This window comes from Wyeomyia smithii, chromosome 1 (genome assembly GCF_029784165.1).
Source record: "Wyeomyia smithii strain HCP4-BCI-WySm-NY-G18 chromosome 1, ASM2978416v1, whole genome shotgun sequence".
Taxonomy (NCBI): Eukaryota; Metazoa; Arthropoda; class Insecta; order Diptera; family Culicidae; genus Wyeomyia; species Wyeomyia smithii.
In genome coordinates this window covers 115,586,835-115,613,492 of record NC_073694.1, presented here as the reverse complement: position 1 = coordinate 115,613,492, position 26,658 = coordinate 115,586,835, and the positions used below count along the sequence as shown (strand labels likewise).

The following is a 26,658-nucleotide window of genomic DNA, read 5'->3' as shown; positions in this document are numbered from 1 at the left end:
TACACCCATGAGCTACATTCTAAAAGGGCGTATGCCTTTTGGCATAGGTTTTATTCGAAGCATTGTAGCCCAGAATCCGTTGGTTGTATAGAAAAACTGTGTGAAAATGAGTTGTAGGGAATTGAAAATGCACCATAAAATAAATATACACTGTACAAAAAAAAAATTTTTAACCAAAAAAAATTTAAAATAAACATTAAATTTCAATTTAAAAAAAAGAGTTTATTTTTTTTTTATTTTTTTTTTTTTAAAGAAACTTGACGTTTATACGCAACTTTTAAAAAAAAAGTCCAGGATGGAGAAATGAAAAATATTTTTTTTATGGTAGATTAATTTTTTTATGAAAATTCTAATTTAAACATTTTTCAAAATATTTGTATTCTGATGATTTAAAAAGATGCAGAGAGTCATTTTGAATCAAAAAGCTCTTGGTAGTAAACATTCTAAAGGCATTGGTTTTCGAGTTATTTCTAATTTAAGCTTGAAAAATTATAATTATTTAGGAAAAAACACGTTTCTCTTAATTTGTCCATGGTTCTCCAGCAAAAACCATACGTTCATTGAAATGCTTCATCAAAAATATACAATTCATTCTTTGACAACAAAACGATTGGGCGAACGGTTCTCAAGAAAAGAGTTAAATGTTCTTAGTGTATATCACTATATATAAGAAACTATATATAAGAATCAAATATTTATTTTCGAGTTTCATTATCTTAGGAACATATTTTTTTATGACATAGATACTTTACAGAACTAGTTTCACCTTATATTTTATATACATCATAAGTAAATAATTCGTCATCTTTTGAAAACAGCTTCGTTTGTATCTTATTTTCTGAAGTCGGAACAAAAGAGTAATACTTTTGTGTGGCACCTATCATTATAGATTTTTTGAAAATATTGCTCCATTCTGTTACTCCTTGTTCATATTCTTCATATGATACCCAACTAAATGACATTTTTGATGAATTGTTATTACAATCATACAATTCTTTTGCGCTTGTAATGGGATGTTCATGTTCTTTAGCTAAACTTGCATTTCCTGCCATTCGTTTTAATATGCCACCAATTGCATCGCATGGGCCTTTACCATGAGAAGTCGCAAAAAATGCCACTCTGCATCGACGTTATTTTTTGTTGCAAAGTTTTTTCTATTTTTATATTGTGAGGCAGCTCCATCAGACATTAATATCGCTTTTTTCAACTCTATTGTTGTTTTCAAAAAACTCATTAATTTGAAAATGAACACCTGAACCGCAACAGTATCATGATGGAGTGCTTCCGATATTATGATGAAGCTGATATTCTTAAGTGTTCCAGATTCTGAATAGTAAACAACGAAGGGATGAATGGTGACTTGACTATCATTCCAATAACTACACGAATCACAAATTGATAAAGACGTATCAAAATGAGCTTGACTGTTCAATATTTTTAATTTTGCAATAACGTTTTCGTTTAATTTGCGTAAGCTTGATGAGCACCGATGATCAGGAAAGGGTTTACAGCATTTTGGCTTGGTGTATTCCATTTTCACTTTATTCAACTTCACAAAATGCAAACTGTTACTAACACATCTGGAGTAGTGCAATCGTATTTATATACGAAAACAGATATCATAGGTGACCCAGTAGTTATTGGTTGCGTACTTTACAAACAGCTATTATTAGTAAACAAGTAGGTAGTGTTGCACGACAAACATATTTTTTTATAAAACATTTTTATAAAACATTCGGACAAACTTATGATGTATATAAAATATAAGGTGAAACTAGTTCTGTAAAGTATCTATGTCATAAAAAAATATGTTCCTAAGATAATAAAACTCGAAAACAAATATTTGATTCTTATATATATTTATATCACTTAGAACATTTAACTCTTTTCTTGAGAACCGTTCGCCCAATCGTTTTGTTGTCAAAGAATGAATTGTATATTTTTGATGAAGCATTCCAATGAACGTATGGTTTTTGCTGGAGAACCAAGGACAAATTAAAAAAAAACGTGTATTTTCCGAAATATTAATAATTCATTGAGCTTAAATTTAAAATAACTCAAAAACCGATGCCTTTAGAATGTTCACTACCAAGAGCTTTATGATTCAAAATGACTCTCTGCATCATTTTAAATCATCAGAATACAAATATTTTGAAAATTGTTTAAATTAGAATTTTTATAAAAAAATTAATCTACCATAAAAAAATTATTTTTCATTTCTCCATCCTGGACTTTTTTTTTAAAGTTGCGTATTAACGTCAAGTTTCTTTAAAAAAGAATAAAAAAAAATTCAACTCTTTTTTTTTAAATTGAAATTTAATGTTTATTTTTAATTTTTTTTGGTCAAAAAAATTTTTTTTGTACAGTGTATATTTTTTTGTGGTGCATTTTCAATTCCCTACAACTCATTCTCAGACAGTTTTTCTATACGACCAACGGTTTCTGGGCTACAATGCTTCGAATAAAACCTATGTCAAAAGGCATACGCCCTTTTAGAATGTAACTCATGGGTGTAAAAAATCGCTCCATCTGTGTAAAATGCTCAGTTTGCTAAGCCTAATACGTGTGCAAAGTTTCATTCAAATCGAAAATGGTCGATATTCGACCATCGGTGATTTGGCGCGATCTTGCTCTATACCAATACAACACACATGAAAGCATGCTAGTAATATAAAATACAAACCTGTCCTTTGTTGTCTCCAATAAATGGTTTGATTAGTTAAACAAATAATGTAATGTGTTTACTGGAAGGATTTAGTACGTTCTAATATGTTCACGTCATTCGTATTCGTGTAGTTCGGTTCGTTGTGTCTTCCGCGTGGCGGAATTTGAATGCCGAGCAAAGCTCATTGTTCGAGATGTTTGCGCCGTCTAGCGGCAAATAGCGACTTTGCCTGTGATGATAACATCAAGGTATGGGTGATTCCTTACCGCAAGCTTTCTATGCGTTTACGTAGGTGTTGAAAATTTCTGCCGGCTGATAAAAGGGTTTTCTACCCGCTTTTGGAGCCTTAAATTTATTAGCCTATCTGGTCCGATCCTGATTCCTTCTCTTTATGGCAACTTTGACTGACCCGTAGGGGGTCTCACCGGGAAAACAGCGTGGCGTGCAGTCTCCTAACGGAGTGGCGCTTAAGCTGCACGCTGATTAGGGATCGACCAGGGCCGGCTACAGGTCCCTACAGCATTACTAATGTCTGCTAGTTTAAACCGCTATCAAATATAAATAAACCAAATTTGCATTTCTAATCAGCCGACCGAACGGAGAATAAACCGGTAATATTTCAAAAGCGACGAGTGAATGTATGATCGCATCACTTATCAAGGTGAATCCTGATCCAACTTACCCTTCCCAACTAACAACACCTCCTTCCCGTGACCTTTGTGGAGATGCAGAGATAAACACGGTCTCCAAATAGCAAGGGTCACACTTACATCCCTACCCTCTTCCTACCTGATTGCAAGGACGTGGCCGGCGTTGTTATTGATCCTTTAAAGTATTGAGTCACTAAAACTTGTACAATGAGAATAGTCGGTGACTCCCAGCCCCATTCAGTTGATACACTGTGCAATTTTACTGATTCGGATCAATCACGGAGTGCAACCATTGATATGTGCAGTCAGTCAAGCTAAGCTTTTCGATTTTAGGTTGTGACCGAACTGAAGCTACATTGGAAGGTAAGTCTCCTTGAGCACATTTTGCCGACCCTGAAAAAATGAGTGACGCCGGGCAATCAAAAAGTAACAGGAAAAGGGAAGAAAATGGTGGATGGTGAAAGGAGGGAAATCAAGAGTTGAAAAACCGCCAAACGATCAGAAGTACCGCAGCGTTCGTGTAAGAAGCAAGTGAGTAGAGATTTAGAAAAAAATATGAAAAAGCTAAGTGAGTGCCGAATATCAGTCAAAGAAAGTGTGCACCCAGGTAAAGAATACCACCCCACTTCAGCTATGGCGTGCTAATAGTTTATGTCCGAGTAGGATCTTTTTTTCTGTTTTTTCACCAAAACGAATATTTTATTCGTTCGTCGTTCGCTCACTTCACACGAGTCGGCCTAGGTGGTGAAATCCGCCTACGTCTAACCGTAAAGGAGTTCCGGGCAGCAACGAGCCCGCGGAATCCTCGGACAACTGGCCCTGATAGCAACTGGCCCTGATAGTTCTCGGTGGCGCCAATACGGTCTCGTCCGTGGCCCATCGATTGAGTCAAAGGAGGAAGACGCTGAAGAACCTGCTTCCCCGCCAAATCACGTGTATTGTACATAGGTGTGTGGAAGAGCGAAAAGACTGTTGGCGGAAGGTTTTGGATGGTATTCACTACAACCTAGACAAGCGTGTGCGCACAACGAAACAGCGACATCGTCAGAAAATACGCTACCTCGAAAATACACAAGCTCCAGGAAAGAAATGCTCACCGCAAACGATCGACAATTTTGTGGTCAATCTCTCATCCGCGCAGTTCACACAAGCTGAGCTAGATCTCCTCAACAAAGGTTTGAATTTTGCTATTTCCCCCCAGTACGCCCCTCTCGCTGATATTGTTAATAATATCGAAAGTGCCATCCAATACGACCAACCAATATATAAATCGGCGATTCGGCACAGCGTCAGGAATATAAAAAAAAAAACAAAAAAAAATATGTTGTAAGAACAATAAGTGTTGTTTGTCTGGTCTCGCGTCGCGTCGCATAATGTGATCGTCGGTTCTTACGTTGCACAAAACATCGAAAATACAGTCCAGGATGGAGAAATGAAAATTATTTTTTTTATGGTAGATTAATTTTTTTATAAAAGTTCTAATTCAAACATTTTTCAGAATATTTGTATTCTAATGATTTTAAAAGATGCAGAAAGTTGTTTTGAATCAAAAAGCTCTTGGTAGTTAACATTCTAAAGGCATCGGTTTTCGAGTTATTTTAAATTAGATTTCGAAAAATTATGAATATTTATGAAAATACACGTTTTTCTTAATTTGTCCGTGGTTCTCCAGCAAAAACTATACGTTCATTGGAAAGCTTGATCAAAAATATACAGTTCATTCTTTGACAACAAAACGATTGGATAAATAACTCAGGCGCTGTATCTTAGCTTACCTACACGTATGTTTGTCGTGCAACACTACCTTCTTGTTTACTAATAACAACTCTTTGTAAAGTAAGTTACCTACCTCCTGGGTAACCCATAATATCTGTTTCCGTATATAAATACGATTGCACTTCTCCAGAAGTGTTAGTAACAGTTTGCATTTTGTGAAGTTGAATAAAGTGAAAATGGAATACACCAAGCCCAAGGGCCCTTTTCTGATCATCGATGCTCATCAAGCTTACGCAAATTAAACGAAAACGTTATTGCAAAATTAAAAATATTGAACAGTCAAGCTCATTTTAACACGTCTATATCAATTTGTGATTCGTGTAGTTATTGGAATGATAGTCAAGCCACCATTCATCCCTTCGTTGTTTACTATCCAGAATCTGGAAAACTTAAGAATATCAGCTTCATCATAATATCGGAAGTACTCCATCATGATACTGTTGCGGTTCAGGTGTTCATTGCCAAATTAATGAGTTTTTTGAAAACAAAAATACAGTTGAAAAAAGTCACGTTACTAGGACGAAAATCTAGTGTATCTGAAAGAGTGCTGCGATCTTTGGAAGTGAAAATTGAAAATGATTGGCTGTAATTTTCGAAGAATTTTACTGGGGAAAATGATTTTTATCAGCACTGGTATAGAGTTCTATTCCGATCCGATACGGAACTTGACCCTTTGTTTATTATACACAGACTTCGCAGCCTAGTCAATGAAAAAGAACTTTTACTATGATCGAAGCAAGCTGTGATCAAGAACGGACGTGAAAATGTTTCTCGTCGGAATTTTTTCATCGTTTTTTCAAGTTTTTATAAGTTATATATTTTCTATCTGGAAAAGTGATGTGTCTACGTTCATTGAATGAAGGCCGCTGTTGTTTCGGTGTGAATTCCGAGTGTTTGATTTGAATCGCGATGAAGTGTTCCGAGGATTGTCGAGTACGGTTGGGGATAGTGCAATAATGTCGACGTATTTTATTTAGCCTTCCCGTCGCGTAATCGTTATATTTTAAGTGCAAAGGGTGGAGTAAAAGGTAATACGAAATGTGGCGGTTTCGTATTATCGGTGAGAGTGACGTCAATGTTGAAATCCGTGAAAGATTCGTGCAATTTTGTGGCTAATTTGTGAGAGCTGCATTTCTTTTTCGGTGGCGGAGCACGTTTCCCGCTAGTCCTTGCCTTGTCATACGTGTGTGTGTGAGTAAGTGCAAGGTGAACAAGGAAAAGCGAGAGAAGTGCGAGTGCAGGATGACCGTTGCTTTTGCGTGCGGCACTTTCTCGCACTAGCATGATAGTTCAGAGAGGACGCGGGAATTAAAGGATAAGTATTAGTGTTGGTCAACCCGGTGGCATCACTGACGTTTACGTACAACATAAGTGAAGCCAGCATTAGCTGGATCACTGGATCAATTTTACATGCAATTTGACAGCTGATTCATCGAAACAAGAAAAAAAGCATTGTTCATACGTGCACACAGTGTCGGTGTTCAGCGGCAGTGTGTTGTTTTCGGATGATATGTTTATTACACATAACTTCGAGAGGTTTACTTGATAAAACAAAAAATAAATGCGTTGCATTGTTATAGAATGTACACAACGTTTGCTCTTGCCGATTGCGAATGGCGGTGTTTCTTGCAGGTAGCTGGCAAACGTGCGATGACTTAAAGAATACAATCTCAATGTATGTGTAAAAGAGAAAGCGTATCAATGCATGTGTGTTTCAAATTTACAAAGCTAAGCCAAGCTAATTTTATTATTTAAATTGATTCAAGCCGCGTAACTCTCTACAACATATATTATGCTTTGCTAGTCACGCTTACACTGCTGTGTGAACAAACCTTCAAGAACATAAATGAGACTAGCGCCACTGTCTTTCACGGCAGCTTCAGGAAACAAGACCGATGCCACCGGGTTGGTGTTGGTGACGTTTTGCCTGTGTTTTTTGTTTGATTTGCATGGCAAAAGGGAACCAATGTTTTTTTTTTGTTTTTTTTCTCTGCTTTCATTTTGAGCAGTTTTATGCCCTTGTTTTATGATTTTTCTAGCTTTTGAGTAAATACTGAAACACATAGACAATTTTTAATTTAATTAAGTAGAAATCTTGTCGGTTAGCATGGCAAATAAATTTTGATTGCGATTATTTTGGCATTTTGTTGAATCTAATTAGTACTCGGTCTTGTTAGATATGCATATTTGCATTTTTTAAAATTGTCTAGCTATGAATGCATGAAACTTTGCCAGTTTTTCATACTCAGTAGGTATCTTCGCTTCATTATTCAAGAAGTAAGTGGTAATCAACGCGGAATACCGTGTCTCCGCGTATGCGTCGGTAAGAGGGAATAGAGCGGTCGCGCATAACTTTCCGGGGTAAACGTGTTTTCGGCCCAGGTGAGCTTTGCTCGAATATGGATTTTCGGTGTGTTGTGACTTCCGAGGTGTACCAAACCATTTATTCGCAGACTGTCCACCCGTAGGTTCTTTTCCAGCACGCAGTGATTCGGAGTAGGTTCCGTTCGTTCGATAAATATCGTAAATAATTAATCGCGACAAAACATCGTAATTTATCGCCACCAAATATCGCAATTATTTGCAATTAATATCAGGATTTCTTTTTCTTTCTTTTTTCGTTCGTTTCAAACGGCGATGGCCAAGCAAATAGGCCGTTTTTGAAGTTCTCTTGCTGACCGCTTGCAGTATGTGTTGAGGGCCTATATATTTAATTTTTTCTTGTTTTTGGTTAATGCATATATGGTTGCTTCGTAACATCGTGTAGTCAGCTGAGATAAATCAATGAGAGATACGTTTCGGTAGTTGCATAATGACTTCATAAACAGATTTTAGAACATTTGAGTCTGTCTTGATCAGGTTATAGGTCCGGTATCCTTGCGTGAGCTTTATTTTTGCGGTGTTACATCATCAACCGGAATGAGTTCGGATCGCGTTATGATTTCCGTAAAAGATATAATGAACTCGTACGCGCGATATTTGGTATTATGAACCCGGTATTAGAACTCAGCGCATCGTTTACCAAAACGAAATCTGCTGCAAACCTTACCCTTTTCTCCAACATCCCAGTGATTTCTCGTGGAAGTGCAGAGGTGTTCTCGGCTTCCAATAAAGCGAGTATCACGTCAACATATTCCTATACACACTCCTTCTTTGACCTGCATTCGGATGCGGCCGGCGCTGGTATTGCCTAATATAAAGATTAAGGTCACCAGTTTTTACACATTGAGGATGAATGTTAATCCCAAGCATCATCTATTGGTTCTCTGTGTAATTACAGCTGATCTGGCAATAACGGAGTAGCAACCGCGGGCGGTCAATCATGCTCATGCTCATGCTCAACAAAAATACAGTTGAAAAAAGCGATATTTATGTCTGATGGAGCTGCCTCACAATATAAAAATAGAAAAAACTTTGCAAGTTTAAAACAAGATATAACGTCGATGCAGAGTGGCATTCTTCGCCACTTCTCATGGTAAAGGCCCATGCGATGCAATTGGTGGCACATTAAAACGAATGGCAAGAAATGCAAGCTTAGCTAAAGAACATGAACATCCCATTACAAGCGCAAAAGAATTGTATGATTGGGCTAATCAGAAAAGTAATGAAATTTCATCAAAAATGTCATTTAGTTGGGTATCATATGAAGAATATGAACAAGAAGTAACAGAATTGAGCAATATTTAAAAAAAATCCATAATAATAGCTGCCACACAAAAGTATTACTCTTTTGTTCCGATTTCAGAAAATAAGATACAAACGAAGCTGTTTTCAAAAGATGTCGAATCATTTACTTATGATGTATATAAAATATAAGGTGAAACTAGTTCTGTAAAGTATCTATGTCATAAAAAAATATGTTCCTAAGATAATGAAACTCGAAAATAAATATTTGATTCTCATATATATTTATATCACTTAGAACATTTAACTCTTTTCTTGAGAACCATTCGCCCAATCGTTTTGTTGTCAAAGAATGAATTGTATATTTTTGATCAAGCATTCCAATGAATGTATGGTTTTTGCTGGAGAACCATGGACAAATTAAGAAAAACGTGTATTTTCCTAAATTTTAATAATTGTTCGAGCTTAAATTAGAAATAACTCGAAAACCAATGCATTTAGAATGTTAACTACCAAGAGCTTTTTGATTTAAAATGACAAGATCTTTTAAAATCATCAGAATACAAATATTTTGAAAAATGTTTGAATTAGAATTTTCATAAAAAAATTAATCTACCATAAAAAAAATATTTTTCATTTCTCCATCCTGGACTTTTTTTTAAAAGTTGCGTATTAACGTCAAGTTTCTTTAAAAAAAAATTAAAAAATAATTCAACTTTTTTTTTTAATTGAAATTTAATGTTTATTTTTAATTTTTTTTGGTCAAAAAAAATTTTTTTTGTACAGTGTATATTATTTTTATGATGCATTTTTAATTCCCTGCAACTCATTCTCAAACAGTTTTTCTATACAACCAACGGTTTCTGGGCTACAATGCTTCGAATAAAACCTATGCCAAAAGGCATACGCCCTTTTAGAATGTAACTCATGGGTGTAAAAAATCTCTCCACCTGTGAAAAATGCTAAGTTTGCTAAGCCAAATACGTGTGCAAAGTTTCATTCAAATCAAAAATGGTCGATTAAATTTTCGCGTATTTCAAAGGCGATTTGAAATGATTTTGCTCTAATACAAACCATTTCAAATGATTTCGTACCGTCCTTCCTTTTCGACAAAGCTCTTGGAGCGCAATGATGCCGAAGTGGCGGGGTTCTAGCTTATCCAGCAGAATCCTAATCGTCGTACTTATTTCGTCGGCTAGGTCATTGCCGGTTTTTCCGGTTCGTATTCAATTCATGATTGATGTATGTAATATATTGATTTTAACATGCTCCTTTACTAGGACTGCGTCGCCTAGTCAACCGACGGAGTCGCAGTTTCGGGTGTATTTTCCCTGGTGACCACGAATGTCAATTTCAGTAGGCAGACTTTTGCTATATGCGATAAGGAGGCTTATATGGGGAAAAATCGAAAAATCTTGAATTTTCCCATATCTACCCTGGTGACCAGGAATGTCAATTGGGCCGAACAACTCAATATTTTCCAACATGCCTAGGGTCCTAGTCAACATCTCCAATCGATTAGATTTCTCTATCAGTAGGCAGACTTTTGTCATATGCGATAAGGAGGCTTATATGGGAAAAAATCGAAAAATCTTGAATTTTCCCATATCTACTCTGGTGACCAGGAATGCCAATTGGGCCGAACAACTCAATATTTTCCAACATGCCTAGGGTCCTAGTCAACATCTCCAATCGATTAGATTTCCCTATCAGTAGGCAGACTTTTGCTATATGCGATAAGGAGGCTTATATGGGGAAAAATCGAAAAACCTTGAATTTTCCCATATCTACCCTGGTGACCAGAAATGTCAATTGGGCCGAACAACTCAATATTTTTCAACATGCCTAGGGTCCTAGTCAACATCTCCAATCGATAAGATTTCCCTATCAGTAGGCAGACTTTTGCTATATGCGATAAGGGGGAGGCTCATATGGGGAAAAATCGAAAAATCTTGAATTTTCCCATATCTACCCTAGTGACCACGAATGTCAATTGGGCCGAACAACTCAAAATTTTCCAACATGCCTAGGGTCCTAGTCAACATCTCCAATCGATTAGATTTCCTTATCAGTAGGCAGACTTTTGCTATATGCGATAAGGGGGAGGCTTATATGGGGAAAAATCGAAAAATCTTGAATTTTCCCATATCTACCCTGGTGACCAGGAATGTCAATTGGGCCGAACAACTCAATATTTTGCAACATTTCTAGGATTCTAGTGACATTATATTGCTCTATCTTGCCTATTAATTAGTTGTTAAGTTTTATCTCTTGTCAATTTTGTTGGTTTAATTCACATTTTTAGTTTCAGTGCTGCCCACCATTAGCGCTGCATTCTATGCTTTCTTCAGTTGAAATATTTCGTTTTTGTTGGTTTAGTTCCGGAGGGTAAAATCACGCAGCATATATAAATCCGGATTTAAACCAACAAAACCAGCTATCCAACAAAATGAAATATTTCACGATTTTGTTGGGTACGTTTCTTGTTGGGCGAATTCACACAAGTCAGTGCTGGCAGGGCCAATTATGTATTGTCTGTTTCTTTCAAAACAAAACGCGCCAAATTCGTCGCCATGCAATTTGTATGGCGACGAATCCGGCGCGTTTTGTTTAAAAAAAAAAAACAGACAATATTAAAAACAAAAACTAAGATTAAAAACTAAAGCAGAGGGGTAGAAATACGTGGTAATCAGAGATTACTCCACAGTAATTCCTGATGATCGAAATATGTAATTATTTCGAAATTTTCGAAAAGCGTGAAGGCAAGTGTTTTAAGTTCCAAACACAACGGATTCGGATTTTAGTATCATCCATTTAGTTAAAAATTGTAGTTGCCGACTGGCGACAATTGATTCTACTCTCATGCCGCACATTATACCCAGAGTCTATGTTTATAATAAGAGTCCCGCAAGGATGAAACCAAAGGAACCAAATCAGTGTCAAACGAGGGTACCAATCGAGCAATGTAAATAAACAAAGTGATAATGTTAGGAGTGGATGAAAAGTGTTGTAATTGAGCGTGATAAAGAATATGTGTTTTTCCGAAGTTTTACTTATACATTTTAATCCAACATTAAACCTGTACACTGGTTCACTTAAACTTAACAAAACATCACCGGTGTAATCTTTCAAAACTGTGTACCTTGTGAAGAATTTCAAAAAATGATTTTCGCTTATGCATGGTGAAAAACAGAACTGTATAGTTCTTGGCAACAAACGGTACAAAAACTGTGTTGCCGAAACGATAGATTTTCTCTTCGCCCGACTCTATATACACATAGACTCTGATTATACCTTACGTCGCAAATAGTGCGCTGTATAGCGCATCTGATGTGCTATACAGCTCACTACTTCCCACTAGAATGCCTGTATATATTTAGAGAGGCGACACTGCCACAATCGGAATAAAAATTATCTGTCAGTGTCATTCCAATCGAGCAAACAACTGATTCAATTTGTGTGGAGAAAAGAGGAAGGATGTTGTTGATGTTGCCTTGGATCAAATAAATACTAATTTCTCAAAACTCATCAGAAAGATTTCTTTTCATTTAGCAGTGATATCTAGCTATGAGTCTCATCGACAACATTTAAAGCTCAATATCCTAAACAATATTTACATTGCATTGTTTTCTACATTGTTTTATACTTTGCTTTTTTTTGTTTTTCATTTATTTAGATAAGGTAGCAGAGAGAAACATGCTTAAGCACGGAATTGAAAATGTCGCCATTGTGCGAGCTAACTCGACAAATGCCAAAATCAACCTATACCTCGCTCAGAAGATCCAGAACCTGAAGAAAGCAGAAGCTGCACGACAGCAAACTGATGCTTAATCTATGGAATATCAAGAAAATCGATTTTCATTCATTATAACAAAACGCTTGTTCCATCAAATGATCATTAACCAATGAAAAAAAGTATCAAAACGGTTTCACAATTTATTTTTGAATTATAAAAAAAAAAACAAAAAACTACTGTTTCTAAAACAGTACATCAACCATTTGCTACCCAGTAGTAACTAAATATAGTATATTGACCAAATAATAATATAACCAAACCATAAATAAAATGGTAACCACACTATTAGTAAACATAAAAATACTATATTGATAATAGTACTATTTCCAATCTGGAACAAAGAGAACTATATTGCAACCATTTTCAGAATAGATCTCATAATTAGAAATTTACTATAAATGACATGGTTGTAACTATTTGAAAAATGGTTGAAAAAAAAAATACAGTATAAACACCATTTCGGGAGTGGTGCACATATCGATAAATAAAATATAGTTACTATTACTCATATAGTTGGTGCATCTCGTGATACCAACTAAAACCATATCCACATTATAATCTGAATGGTTGAAGATCATTTTCATGAACCATTCGCATACCATACCACGAATAGTTTTGCGAAAAATTTTGTATGAAAAAATGGTCATTTTAGAATGGTAACCATACTTAACAACTAGTTTCCCAAATAGTTATTTGCCAGATTACCATTTGTGGAATAGTCAAAACTTATTGTAACATAGTACATATATGGTTTACATATATGGACATCCAAGCTATTTTTGCTTCATGTGTAAAAAAACGCAACGGTTTTTTAGCATGTCGCAATACACAGTATGGTGGCGCTAAGAACACTTAGTGGTCAATGATTCGATAAAATCGATATTTTTCCAGCTCTTATTGATACTATTGGAATAAGAAGCGTTGCCGTTTTTAATGTAAAATTTTTGAGTTGTCGTAATTTGTACATAATCGACAATTTTAATCAATCCCAGTTTATATTTGCGATAAATTTGTTTGTTTTAGTGTTGATATGAAAAAAAAATACACAAACCTCACAAAAACAGTGTTATATCGTTGCAAAAACAGCGACTCTATAATCTGTGAATATTTTCATTCATTTGGTAGCTTTGACTATAATCCAGCGCTGCCATCACTAAAGTGGTTAAAGTCGCAAGTTGCAGAAAGATGTCGGTAGCATTCCAAACGAGTAAGAATTTGAAATCTTACACACGATTTCTGGAGTTTTTTGTTCTAGCTTGGATATCTGTTTTCTGTGGTAACACTGATTGTTCAAACTGAGTAATATTTACCCAGTTTTTCCCGAAAGCCGTAGGGGGAGGGGGGGGGTTCAAAATCGTTAAAAATCTGTCCACGTGGTATGTGGATGGCTCCGTATTTGTTCTAAAGCTAATATTCGACGTTTTGTCAGTTGTTTTTGAAGTGTTACTCATAACTGTAAATGGTTAGAGCCCGAAAGAATGCAACAAATTGCAGTGGCTGTGGATGCGGATGTAGAATACCGTCTTAATGAAACAAAACACAATTCTTTTAATTACTCGCTTTCTGTATTTTTATTAGCTCTATATCTCGTACATCCACTCACTCGCAATCTCTCATATTCACTGTTCCTTTTTTCTTCCCTTTCCACTTGTCCCTTTTCCATCCAACGTTCTACTTCATTCAGGTATATTCACTTGCTTGTCAATTATCCAAGGTTTGTATATATAGTGGTAGGTAGACCCTACAATCCTCCATTACCCTAAAAAAATTTAATGTGGTATGAAATCCTTGTATCGCACACTTAATTTATCTCGACGAACTTCCCAACAACCGATGGAGCTCGGCGATTTTTTTAACAATGTCAGCAATATATTTCGACGAACATTCAGCGAATATATCGTACTAACGTAAACCAGCAGGTACCGAAGTTCTTGAAAATTCTGCCGAAAACTTGTAGAACATTTCGCTGAATTTATCAGCTATTGAGTTCTCGGCAATAAAATCTAAGTGTGCGTGATGGCTCCACTCTTGCTCTGATAGGTCTCTACTGCTGAACCTCTTTCCCTTCCACTGACTGTTGCAACTCATTTTCGTTTCCCGGTTGTTCATTGGATTGTTCAAACTTTACAAGATGTGCAATGTTTCGTCGAAATTTTTTTCCAGATTCCTTTGATTGTATGATCACATCTCCACCTTACTTTTTTAATACTTCAAATTCTTCTGGTGAGAAATTTGCATCTAGCTTTTCTGAACCTTTTCGTCAAAACTTGATCCCCTACATTAATGTCACTTTCTCTGGCCTTTCTCTTCATATCTGTGTACATTTTACCTCTTTCCTTTACAGTTTTGTCCCGGTCTCTAATCTCTCCATCTTCCATTCTTTCTATAGGTATATGTGGCAGCTTGGTACGTATTTTGCGACCAAACATTAATTCGCCAGGCGATTTTTCAGTTGTAGTATGGTTTGTGGCGTGATATGTCAGAAGATATTTCCGCATTTCCTCGCGCCAGTTTCGTCCAAGTTCCTGTGTTATTCTCAACCTTTTTAGTAGCGATCGATTCTGCCTTTCTACTTCCCCGTTCATCGCCGGCCAGAATGGAATTGTGTTGATCAGTTTTATGCCATTAGTTTCGCAAAATTCTCGAAATTCCTCGCATTTTTCGCTGAACTGTAGTCCATTGTCCACCCGCAAAGAAGCGGGTAGTCCATACCGACTAAATATTGTTGCCAGCTCCGAAACCGTGTCAGTCGCCGTTATTGATTGCATCTCTACAACTTCCATGTATCGACTGTAGTAGTCCACAACCACTAGCAAATACTGACCATCTGGGAGTGGACCCAGAAAGTCTGCAGCTATGTCCATCCAAGGTTGCTAAGGTAACTCGCGTCTAATGATTGGCTCTGGTGCATTTGGTGCAGAAACAAGCGTACACCCCTTGCACTGTCTTACAAATCGTTCTACCTGCTGGTCCATTTTCGGCCACCAAACATTTGGGTTACACGTCCGGGTATCATCGACACGTTACCCAACATATAAAGCGTAGTGATTTTGATCCGTCGAAAATTTTTTTTGATTGTACGTTTCCACATTGTAACTCGCGATATGGGAGTTTTGACGCGCTGAAACGGCATATCATGGAGCAACACCCGGCTAATGACTTTAATGGGGTCCTAAAGTATTAAACGGTTTTCTGTTTTTTATATATCAGCTGGAAGAGTGCAATTTTCTGAGCAAAACGTGATTTTTAAAAAATGTTTATCGTTTTCCTTTGATTTTCAAATTAAGGATAAAAATCTGCTCGAAATGCCTTAAATGACAGTTCTCTCATATACCGTACATGGGCGAAACGTCATCTAAGACCTTTCGAGCAGTTTTTTATTCTTCATTTAAAAATCGAAGAAAAACGATAAACCTTTTTTAAAAATCACGTTTTGCTCAGAAAACGTGGCTTTTTCAAATGATATATAAAAACTGATATAGATTTAGGACCCAATTGTGATTTGTTTTCTACTGCTGCTGATGCTTCTGATGTGCTATGTGAGCCTTCAAATAAAGAAAGGGCAGAATTTAAAGAAACAGATTATCAAAAAAATACTGTAGATGGACTTCGAAAGTTTATTAACATAAGTGTTTGTCGACTTGCATCCGATGTTGGATTACCTCAAACGAAAGTCTCCGAAATAATTCAAATAAGTGAGTCTATTGTCACACAAGTTGCTGGATATCACGAAGAACAAACAGTACGCTTTTTGCAGTCCAGAAATCATTCGATTACTTTAGAACATATTGTTGAATTTAGAAACTGCTTTAAAATTTCTGGTCTTTTCGACGATGTAAGCACTCTTGCGAAACAATCAAAGTATCTCAACAAAATTGCAGGGCCAATACCAGCACCGAAAGAATTGTTGCTGAGTCGTCGTGAAGACATTCGACACGTTAACTCCGTACCGAGAAAAGTTATGGTTAATGAAACCGCTTCCTACATCAGTATAGTGGACACATTAAAGTTTATCTTTAAAGACCCACATGCCCGTGCATTATTAAGCGAAACTGAAAAACTAGCATCACACACCCCGTGTGTCAAGGAATATAGTTGTTTCAGAACTGGTGAAACCTATAACCAAAAACACTACTTCAAACTACACCCGAACTGCATAAGAATTAGTCTCTACCAGGACGACGTGGAATTGGGAAATGCATTGAGTTCTCGTGCTGGTATTAATAAAATATCGAATTTTTGTTTCAAAATACAAAATTTTCCTGAAAAGTGGAATTCGTCACCAAAGAGAGTATTTCCATTGATATTTTGCACTTCTATCGACGTAAAAAAGAATGGCTATCGTAAAATCCTTACACCGCTTATAAACGATCTGAAGTTGTTAGAAAATGGGGTCACTATATATTTTAGCTTAGAAGAATTTGTATTGAGAGCCGTTGTTACAATGTTCTGTGCAGATACACTAGCGACTCATGACGTTTTTGATTTGATCGGCCCTGGATCAAATTTTTCTGTCGTGTTTGTCAAATATCTAGAAAGCAATTCCATGCTAATCCTTCTATAGACTATCCGTTGCGAACTAAAGCCTGGTATGAGGAACATCTGCTTGCTGTACAGCATGGTTCTGTGATACCAAAGGACTGTGGTCTAAAGAAATCTGGATGTATTTTAAACGAGTTGCAACATTACCATATAACCGAAAATAATGCGCTAGACAGCATGCATGATTTAGCAGAAGGTGATGTTCCAGTTACCATCCAGTTGGTGCTGGCGCATTACTGCAAGGAGAAAAACTCGACAATCACTGTGAAATATATTAATAGACGTTTAAATTTTTTTACGTATGGCTACACTGATCGGTGTAATAAACCGTCACCGAATATCACGGAAGAAATGATGCAACATCCAACGAAACATAAGCTGCGACAAACTGCGGCCCAGTCTATTTTATTTCTTCGAGCTTTTCCGTTCTTGTTTGGTCACTTAGTTCCAGATAATTGCGAGTACATGGATATGATAGGACACCTGATTAATATTGTGAGGATTATAATGTCTCCAGTAGTATCGGAAAATTTACTTTGTCAATTAGATGAACACATAAATTTCTTTGAAACAGCTTTCATTAAGAAATTCGATCGTCGTTTGAATAAACTTCACCATTTACGGCACTACGTAATGTGCATTAGGAAAAGCGGCTCTATGAAACAGTTCAACTGCTTTCAGTTTGAACAAGCAAATAAGGTTGGAAAAAAACAATCGGCCACTTGCAGAAACTTTAAAAACATATGTCTAAGTTTAGCGAAGCGGCAGTGCCTGAAAATGGTTGTAGACATGATCGACAACCCTCTCTCCGATAAAACAGTTTTTGGTTCCGGTAAAATAGTAACAACAGCAAACTGTCTTAGCCAGCCATACTTGGACGATAGCATTGAATACGTGTTCTTACCAAAAACCCTCACTATTAACAGTATTGAGTTCCGCTGCAACAACGTTGTCTGTTCAAAAAATGACAAGTTTGATGAGAACGATGCCCTGTTTCCTACTTACGGTATGATCCGTGAGATTGTGACAGTTAGTTCTTGTAATTTTCTATTACTTAGAATCTGTAGCACACTTGACAAAGACCACTTTTAGGAATCGTACGAAGTAGTAGCATTAAAAACAGATAAATTAATACCGATTGATGACTGTTTCACACATGCCACGTTCTCTTTCTGGACACCTTACGGTAGCACAAAGAAATATATTTCACGGCGATTTTATAATAGAGATTACTAAATCATAATGTAACTTCAAAATACCTTAATACAAATGTAGGATAAATAAAAAACATTTTTCAGGAAAGGAGGAGATTGACGACCTTGACACATTTCTGTCACTCCGGCAGTCTGATTATATACGCTTGAATTTAACTACCAAGATGATTAAATTGATTGAAAAACTCCAAGTTGAATATCGCTGCACAGAAGAATCGATCGATGAAAATTTGTTGGAATCACCATCTGAAACGGCGTTGGCTGTTAATGTTGAAAATCATGCTACGGATGTAAACAATAATCCCTACGGTGAACTCAATTTTGAACAGGTAAGATAATGAAGACTGGCAGATTTTTGAGCAAAGATCTTAGCTGTGCAGATTACTCCGTTAATGCATGTGATCATTGGGCAAATATCAATGTTTTCACTTAGGGCATCCTCAACGATGCGCTACTACATAAGTTGTTATGATGACTGCGCACGGCGCGGCTACTATTTCTCTAGCGCGTTTAGCAGCGGTATACGAAGTGACGATAGAGTGTGCCAAATTGGGTATAGAAGCGTTGAGGATACCCTTAGATGTTCGTTCGTAATTTCAAAAGATCTAAAAAAACTTAAAATTGTTTATAAGTGACACATAATCAAAATTTTTTGTCTACCTGTTTCTTTCACGCAAACTTTAAAACAATATTAATAATTTCGAGAGATAAAACAGCTTGACCTTGAGATTTCAGCTTGGTCGACGTAAAATAATATTTTCTTTTTCTTTTTTTAACTGCTGTAAGTACATTTTGGAATTTTATTTCTTAAAATATCTTTAATACAAATGTTTACTCTTCCGCGTTTGAATAATTGCCATTTCTGCGAAATTCTTTAGGTTTTAGTAAGTTTTCTTATACGATTTTATTCTTGTTAGTGTATATAGACAAAGTTTTGGAAAAAAACAGATGAAGGAAGAATAATAATGGAAACGTTTAAACAAGGAACTCGGCCGACAGATGCTCTTTTAAAGAAAATTACATGCGTGCTATGTGATTGTTTGCATGATCTCTACGGGTGGTATGAACAAAAATGCAGGTTTCTAAATATTTATATGATACTAAAAGAAACCTTTTTAGCCGTCCGAGTAATTATTATAAAAATCAAATTGCGCTTTCTTTGGTTAAATCATATCCAATTTTGGCAGCTGTTGGATCCGATGTACCACAGGTAATGATCGTATCTAGCATAAATTCTAGTCATAACACTTTCTTGTGCAGGCCCTCTGGTTTCATGCGCATGCTAGAGGAATCAACCGCCACGCTGGTCGCATTCATTACCGCATGGAATATTTGGCAAGAAAGTCCGCCGACCGTATCTCTAAACGACGTCGAATTAAAGAGCTGTCACCACCAAATCAGTCTGAAAATGTTTCCATAAATAACGATAATGTTCCTAATGAGGATTTTATTGCAAAGGTTATTCGTTATAAATTTCTCAACTATTCTTATGCAAAAACCGATTCCTTTTTCAGACGGATGAGCTGAAGTACATCAAACCAAACAACCATTCTAAGACACGAATTCTGGAACTCTGGAAAAAAAACTTTGACGCATCGTTCGAGTATTTTGAATAAAGGAACAGAGCAGTATGTAAATGATTTCCCAGTTGTTTTTGCCTTCAATGGTTTGTTGGTAAGAGTGTGGTAATCTTTTAATTAACATTATTTCTTTTGAGTTTTTTTTTTTCTAGATTTCTTTGGATTTTTATCAGCTAAACCCATCAGCAATGAACTTCGTAGAAAAGTGGGATCAGCTCGAACCAAAGATTTTATTAAAATATCGAGAGGAATTTAGAGATTTGAAAAATGGTAACTTTTGTACAGTATAATTACAATTATCGTATTAAAAAGTGTATTTCAATTGGCAGATTTTTTACGAGCTTTAGCAATAGTTCGCATTAAAAATCCTTCCCGTGGTCTTGAAAAAAACAAAAATGCTAATTCTAGAGAAAACCCTTTCTATGGAATCATTGAATGGGAAGAGGTAAATTTTCTTCAACACGAGTGCCCAGTAATTATTGTTTTTTTTTAAAGATTACAGATGAGCCATCCAAAATACTTAAAGTTCCATTCATCGTAGTTCGAGGACAATTAGATGACTCTGAAGACTGTGCCATATACTGGCGAGGTGAATTAGTGACGACAGAAAACCTCAAGTCAGCGTTCGAGATTTTATTGCAGCTATATTTAGTTTTTAAAATTGCTCCTAGTCCATCTGATAAACATTTCTTTCTTTTTTTTGGGGAGCGATTTATAATATCAAACAATTAAGTACTACAGGAACCAAATTTTTACAAGGCCTGTAATTTGTATTCTTTATTTTTTGTTCTATAAAAGATTCTAATAAACGCTCAACCGAAAAAACGGTTGAATATAAAAACAAACCTAATTTGAATTTTACTGAAAAACTGAAATTGATCCGAAATTACGTTTTGTTTTTACGTTTTTTTTTCGGTACGTTTAGCAGGAAAAATCATTAGAAAACACGTATAAATCTGTAAAGTTTACGGAATCATCGGTACATTTGACATTCCAGCTCTGCAGATTTTTTCGGTAAATCAAAGATTTACAGAACGGTTCACCGAACGTTCAGCTGTTTGAAATTCGGTAAAATTTTACCGGATTCGGTGTTTTTTTCTAAGTGTGTAAGCCGCATTCCAGGGTGTCCCTCATGAGCTAGCTGAAGAACTTGTTCTCGAAGTTTTTCGGGTACAATAATTCTATCGACTCGCAGAAGCACATCATCCACAGAACATAATTCATTGGCAATCACTTTATAAGCTAAAGATAAATCCTGATAAGCTCCTTTGTGAATCTTATCAATGATCTCTCTTATTTCGGAATCCAATCTACTTTCTTTTTCGATATCTGTCCACTTTAGCGTTGACGCAATTGCTGCTGATTTGGCTACTTCGTGAATGAAAATTTCCTCGGAATCGAACGGAACAGGCTTCAATGTCGCTAAACGTGACAGAGCATCTGCGATGTTTTGGTTCCCTGGAACGTGTATCACTTGATAGTCAACCGATTGCAAACGGAGCACCCATCTCTCAATTCGCGCACATGGTTTTGATCGCGCCGTAAGTACTCGAGAGCCTTACAATCGGTTATCAAATCAAAGGATCTGCCATACAAATACATCCTGAAACGCTCTACGCTCCATACCAAAGCTAGAGCCTCTTTCTCCGTTTGGCAATAACGACGTTCTGTATCGGTAAGTGACTTCGAGGCATAAGATATAATACAAGATTTGCCTCATGATCACATGATATCATCTAGGTACCAAAACGTGCCATCACATCCGGTGAGCAGCTCTTCCATTACTCGCTGAAAGATTTCCGGAGCTGTGACCAAACCAAACGGCTTCCTTTTGAAACAGAACAAACCTCGGTTTGTGATAAAAGTGGTGATGTCCCTCGAATCTGGTGCCAACTCGACTTGGTGAAAAGCTTCTCGAATATCTAATTTAATCCAAAGTTTTCCTCGACCAAGGCGAGCCAGATATTCATCGACCACTGGCATCGGAAAACGCTCTCGAACAACTGCTTCGTTTACCCTTCGTAAATCCAAGCAAATCCTTGGTTCTCCGGATGGTTTACCAACAACCACTAAAGGTGAAACCCAAGAAGTCGGCCCTTTCTTGGGTTCGATGATGTCACGTTTCAAAAGTTCTTCCAGTTTTCTATTCACTGCTTTTTCCATAGGAATCGGAACCCGACGAAGTGGTTGAAAGACCGGTTTGATATGAGCATATATGCGAATATGCGCTTGAACTCCGGATATTTTACTGAACGGTTCCTTCCTTGCTTCACACTTAATCTATCTCGGCAAACTTCCCAACAGCTGATTGAGCTCGGCGAAGTTTTTAACGAATGTCAGCAATATATTTCGACGAACATTCAGCAAATATATCGATTTACCGTAAACCAGCTAGTATTGACGTTTCGTTTGCCGAAGTTCTTGAAAATTCTGCCGAGAACTTGTAGAACATTTCGTTGAGTTTATCAGCTGTTGAGTTCTCGGTAATAAAATCTAAGTGTGTTCTATGTTATTTACATTCACGCCGATCTTCAAAACACCTAACTGTTTTGCAGTTCGATCGCCAAGGATATTTCGCTGACCACCTGTCACTACAAAAAATTCGGCTTCGACCTTCTTGGCATCCACTGCAATCTCAGCTTCAAACGATCCGATTATGTTGAGTGGCATATCACTTCCATAGGCTTTCAATATCAAACGAACAGCCTTTCACAGTTGTTTTTACTTGAATTCGTTGCCTCTTCATCTCTTCCCAAGTCTCAGGGTTGATGAGATTTACCTCTGCACCGGAGTCCACCAAAAGCTCAATGTGTACACCTCCAATTATCACAGGCAGCACCTTCTCATCTGATTCTGAATCCTTTCTTATTTCATTTTGATGAAGATCTTTGGTATCCAATGATTCTTTCACTTGGTTGACTCTCTTCGGTTTAACGAATGGTTGACTTTCAGCTTTTCGCTTTCGGCAAGTTTTTTCAAAATGACCGAGCCGTTGACAACGGCGACAAGTTCTTTCTTTTGCTGGGCAATCAATGGAAGTCGCAAAGTGCCCTTCGTTCCCACATGCAAAACAAACTTTGTTGTACTGCCCTGCAGAAACTCTTGTCTCCATAGCTCCTCTAATGAATACAAATTCATTAGAGGAGCTATAGAGACAAGAGTTTCATAGAGACAAGAGTTTCACTCTTACGTTGATCTACGTAAGATCTTAATGCATTGTATTTTCGTTGGGTTCGCGCTCTACCTGTAACCTCATAAACAGCCCCTTCATGTTCAGATCCAGTCACCTGATTTAAGTTTTTCATCTGCATTTCCATACTTTCAATACTACTGGCGATTTCCTCAATTGCCTGCAACGACCTATCTCGCTTCAAAATGCTCCTTTTCAACTCGTCCGATCGGCAATTCTCTACTACCACATCAATTAAATATATCTCCTTCAAAATGTCACTAACGTCACTGGAATACTTATCAAACCCACAATTTTTCGCTTGTAGTCTCAGACGAACCACGAAATGTGAAAAATTTTCAACCTCTTCTTGTTTCATTAGTCGCAATTTCCTTCTCTCAATGATAAATTGCCGACCTGCTTAAAAATAACCATCAAGCAGTTCAATCGCCATGTCGTAGACTCTCGGTTCTACTGCTACCACCGGAATCTTATCATGATTCGGTAAACTCTTGAAGACTCGTTGAAGATCAACACCTCCCAAATGTAGAAGCTTAGCCTTCATTATCCGCTGATCAGAAATACTGTATGTCTCAAAATAACACTCCAAACAACCTTTCCATTCCTCCCATTGTTGTGACAACTTGCTCTTTTCAATGCTCTCACAACGAAAACATGGAATTTGTCTCGATTCCTCCATCTATAAGAAAATGCTAAAGTAAGCCGTGATCCACTGTTCATTCTTTTTTTTTTTTAATTAGGTTTTTTTTTTAAATAAGTAAATTTTTAAATTAGTATAAATAATAATAATAACAAATATGTATATATATATATATATATATATATATATATATATATATATATATATATATATATATATATATATATATATATATATATATATATATATATATATATATATATATATATATATATATATATATATATATATATATATATATATATATATATATATATATATATATATATATATATATATATATATATATATATATATATATATATATATATATATATATATATATATATATATATATATATACGCTATGCGGCACAGCAGCTGCTATACCAAGCAGCGTCTGAGTCGCGGTCGGACATCGCAATCGTATCGGACCCCTACTGCATTCCTCCCGGAAACGGTAATTGGGTTGCAGATAAGTCCAGTACGGCGGCCATATGCACGACCAGCAAGTTCCCGGTTCAGGAGGTTGTGTCAACCTCAAATGAAGGATACGCGGTTGCCAAGGTGGACGGAGTGTTCTACTGCAGTTGTTATGCTCCGCCGCGTTGGTCTATCGAAAGGTTCACCCAGATGGTCGATTTGTTATCTATGGAGCTGACGGGACTAACACCCTTAGTAGTGGCGGGCGACTTCAACGCTTGGGCTGTTGAGTGGGGAAGCCGCCGCACGAACCGGAGGGGTCAGATCTTGTTGGAAGCTTTGGCAAAGCTCAACCTAGATCTGGCCAACGTTGGAACCAAGTGTACATTCAGCAGAAATGGTGCGGAGTCGATCATCGACGTGACGTTCTCCAGCCCAGGACTGATCGTGAACTGGAGGGTAGACGATGGCTACACCTACAGTGACAACCAGTCGGTCTGCTATAGCGTAGTCCAGAACGTGAGGCGGCAGGCGACGGGTAGAGCCAATACTCCGACCGTCCGCGGGTGGAAGACATCGCATTTCGATGCCGAGGTATTTGCAGAAGCAATGAGAAGAGAGCGCGAGGGGGGCAGTTGGCTCCGCCCGAGTGCTGACCAATTAGTTGCCACATTATCGCGGGCGTGCGACGCCACCATGCCTAGGACCCGCCAACCTAGGAATGGTAAGTCACCGGTATACTGGTGGACCGACGCGATAGCGGACCTCCGTAGCGCGTGCCTCCGTGCAAGACGGATGTTGCAACGTGCACGTACCGATGCACAGAGGGTAGAGCGCCGTGTAGTATTCGGATCTGCAAGATCGGCGCTTAAAAGTGCGATAAAGGCGAGCAAAAGGGCCTGCTTCGATAGGCTATGCGCGAGTGCCAATACGAATCCGTGGGGCAACGCCTACAGAGTCGTAATGGCGAAGACCAAAGGCGTGTTGGCGCCTGCAGAGCGATCACCAGCGATGCTGGAGCGTATCATCGAGGGACTCTTTCCACGACACGAGCCAAATCCTTGGCCTCCGGTTGCTGAGTCTCACGTCCGACGTTCCAGTATCTCAGACACAGACCAGGGATGGTCGGCCAACCTGCCGGGCATCCAATCCGTGAGAGACGGCAGCCGTGCAGAGGTTGTGGAGGAGGTAAGGGTTACGAATGAGGAACTCATCGTGATCGCCAACTCCCTAAAGGTGAGCAAGGCACCGGGACCGGATGGAATCCCGAACTTGGCCATCAGGACGGCCATGAAAGTGGCCCCCGATCTATTTCGAGCAGTCATGCAGAAGTGCCTGGATGACTGCCTCTTTCCGGACAGGTGGAAGCGACAGAGATTGGTGCTGTTGCCGAAGGCTGGGAAACCGCCAGGGGACCCATCGGCATACAGACCTATCTGTCTGCTGGACACTACGGGCAAGGTGCTTGAGAGGATTATCCTCAACAGACTGGTGAAGTACACAGAGGGTGTAAACGGTCTGGCAAGTAACCAGTTCGGCTTCCGGAAAGGTAGATCCACGCTGGATGCTATTCTCTCTGTCACCAAGACGGCAGAGGTAGCACTCCAGCTATTGCGCAATCGTCACGCTTGACGTGAAGAATGCATTCAATAGCGCCAGTTGGGACTCCATAGCGCTCGCGCTTAGGAGCATCCACGTACCGGTGTCGTTGTACAAGATTTTGGAAAATTATTTCCAGAATCGGGTACTAGTTTACAACACGGAGGAGGGTCAGAAGTGCGTCCCAATCACCGCAGGGGTACCGCAAGGTTCCATCCTGGGCCCGGTGTTGTGGAATGTCATGTATGACGGGGTGTTGAAACTAAAGTTCCCTGTAGGGGTTGTGATCGTCGGTTTCGCAGACGACATCACGCTAGAGGTCTACGGCGAGTCGATCGAAAAGGTCGAGTTGACGGCCGCGCATTGCATACGCAAGGTCGAAGACTGGATGCACTCTAGGAAACTGGAGTTAGCGCACCATAAAACGGAGGTTACGGTTGTGAACAACCGCAAATTAGAGCAACAGGCGGTGGTCAGAGTCGGTGACTGCACCATTACCTCAAGGCGTTCCTTGAAGCTCTTGGGGGTTATGGTTGACGATAAGCTCACATTTAAGAGTCACGTCGACTATGCCTGTAAGAGGGCTTCAACGGCCGCTGCAGGACTATCTCGAATGATGTCCAATAGCTCAGCGGTATATGGCAGCAAGCGTAAACTTCTTGCCAGCGTGGTTTCGTCCATACTTAGGTATGGTGGGCCAGCGTGGTCCAAAGCGTTAGGTACCAACAGTCATCGTCGAAAACTGGAAAGTACCTACAGGCTCATGTGCCTGAGGGTTGTGAGCGCGTACCGTACAGTGTCATACGACGCAATCTGCGTCCTGTCCGGCATGATGCCTATCAGCATAGCCATTAAGGAGGACGTAGAATGCTTCGATCAACGTGACACAAGGGGTATACGAGGCACCAGAAGGTCATTCT

At 38.1% G+C, this 26,658-nt stretch overlaps 1 protein-coding gene and 1 long non-coding RNA gene across 6 annotated transcripts in view; one reads left to right on the top strand and one right to left on the bottom strand.

The window, feature by feature from the left end:
- LOC129726566 (uncharacterized) overlaps positions 1-20,653 on the top strand; it is a 36,037-nt gene extending 15,384 nt beyond the window's left edge. Inside the window, exons 5-12 of one of the 3 annotated variants that reach the window (XM_055683547.1) lie at positions 18,352-18,596; positions 19,185-19,327; positions 19,387-19,477; positions 19,528-19,725; positions 19,782-19,941; positions 20,000-20,117; positions 20,177-20,292; positions 20,343-20,653. In XM_055683547.1, coding sequence (XP_055539522.1) covers positions 18,352-18,596; positions 19,185-19,193 — 254 coding nt within the window. In that variant the 3' untranslated portion in view covers positions 19,194-19,327; positions 19,387-19,477; positions 19,528-19,725; ... (2 more) ...; positions 20,177-20,292; positions 20,343-20,653. Of the gene's footprint in view, positions 1-12,391; positions 12,831-18,351; positions 19,049-19,184; positions 19,328-19,386; positions 19,478-19,527; positions 19,726-19,781; positions 19,942-19,999; positions 20,118-20,176; positions 20,293-20,342 lie in introns of those variants that run through there. The other 2 variants (XM_055683461.1, XM_055683625.1) reach the window with 2 other exon arrangements.
- On the bottom strand, positions 16,073-18,860 carry LOC129726921 (uncharacterized). 3 transcript variants are annotated; one of them, XR_008728435.1, is made up of 4 exons: positions 18,576-18,860; positions 17,353-18,513; positions 17,201-17,289; positions 16,073-17,135 (listed from the first exon to the last, which is right to left on the bottom strand). It is a non-coding gene; the product is annotated as an uncharacterized LOC129726921 (long non-coding RNA). The 3 variants fall into 3 exon arrangements; XR_008728434.1 differs by having other exon boundaries at positions 16,073-17,289; XR_008728442.1 differs by having other exon boundaries at positions 16,073-18,233; positions 18,313-18,513.
- Positions 20,654-26,658: the final 6,005 nt, after the last annotated feature.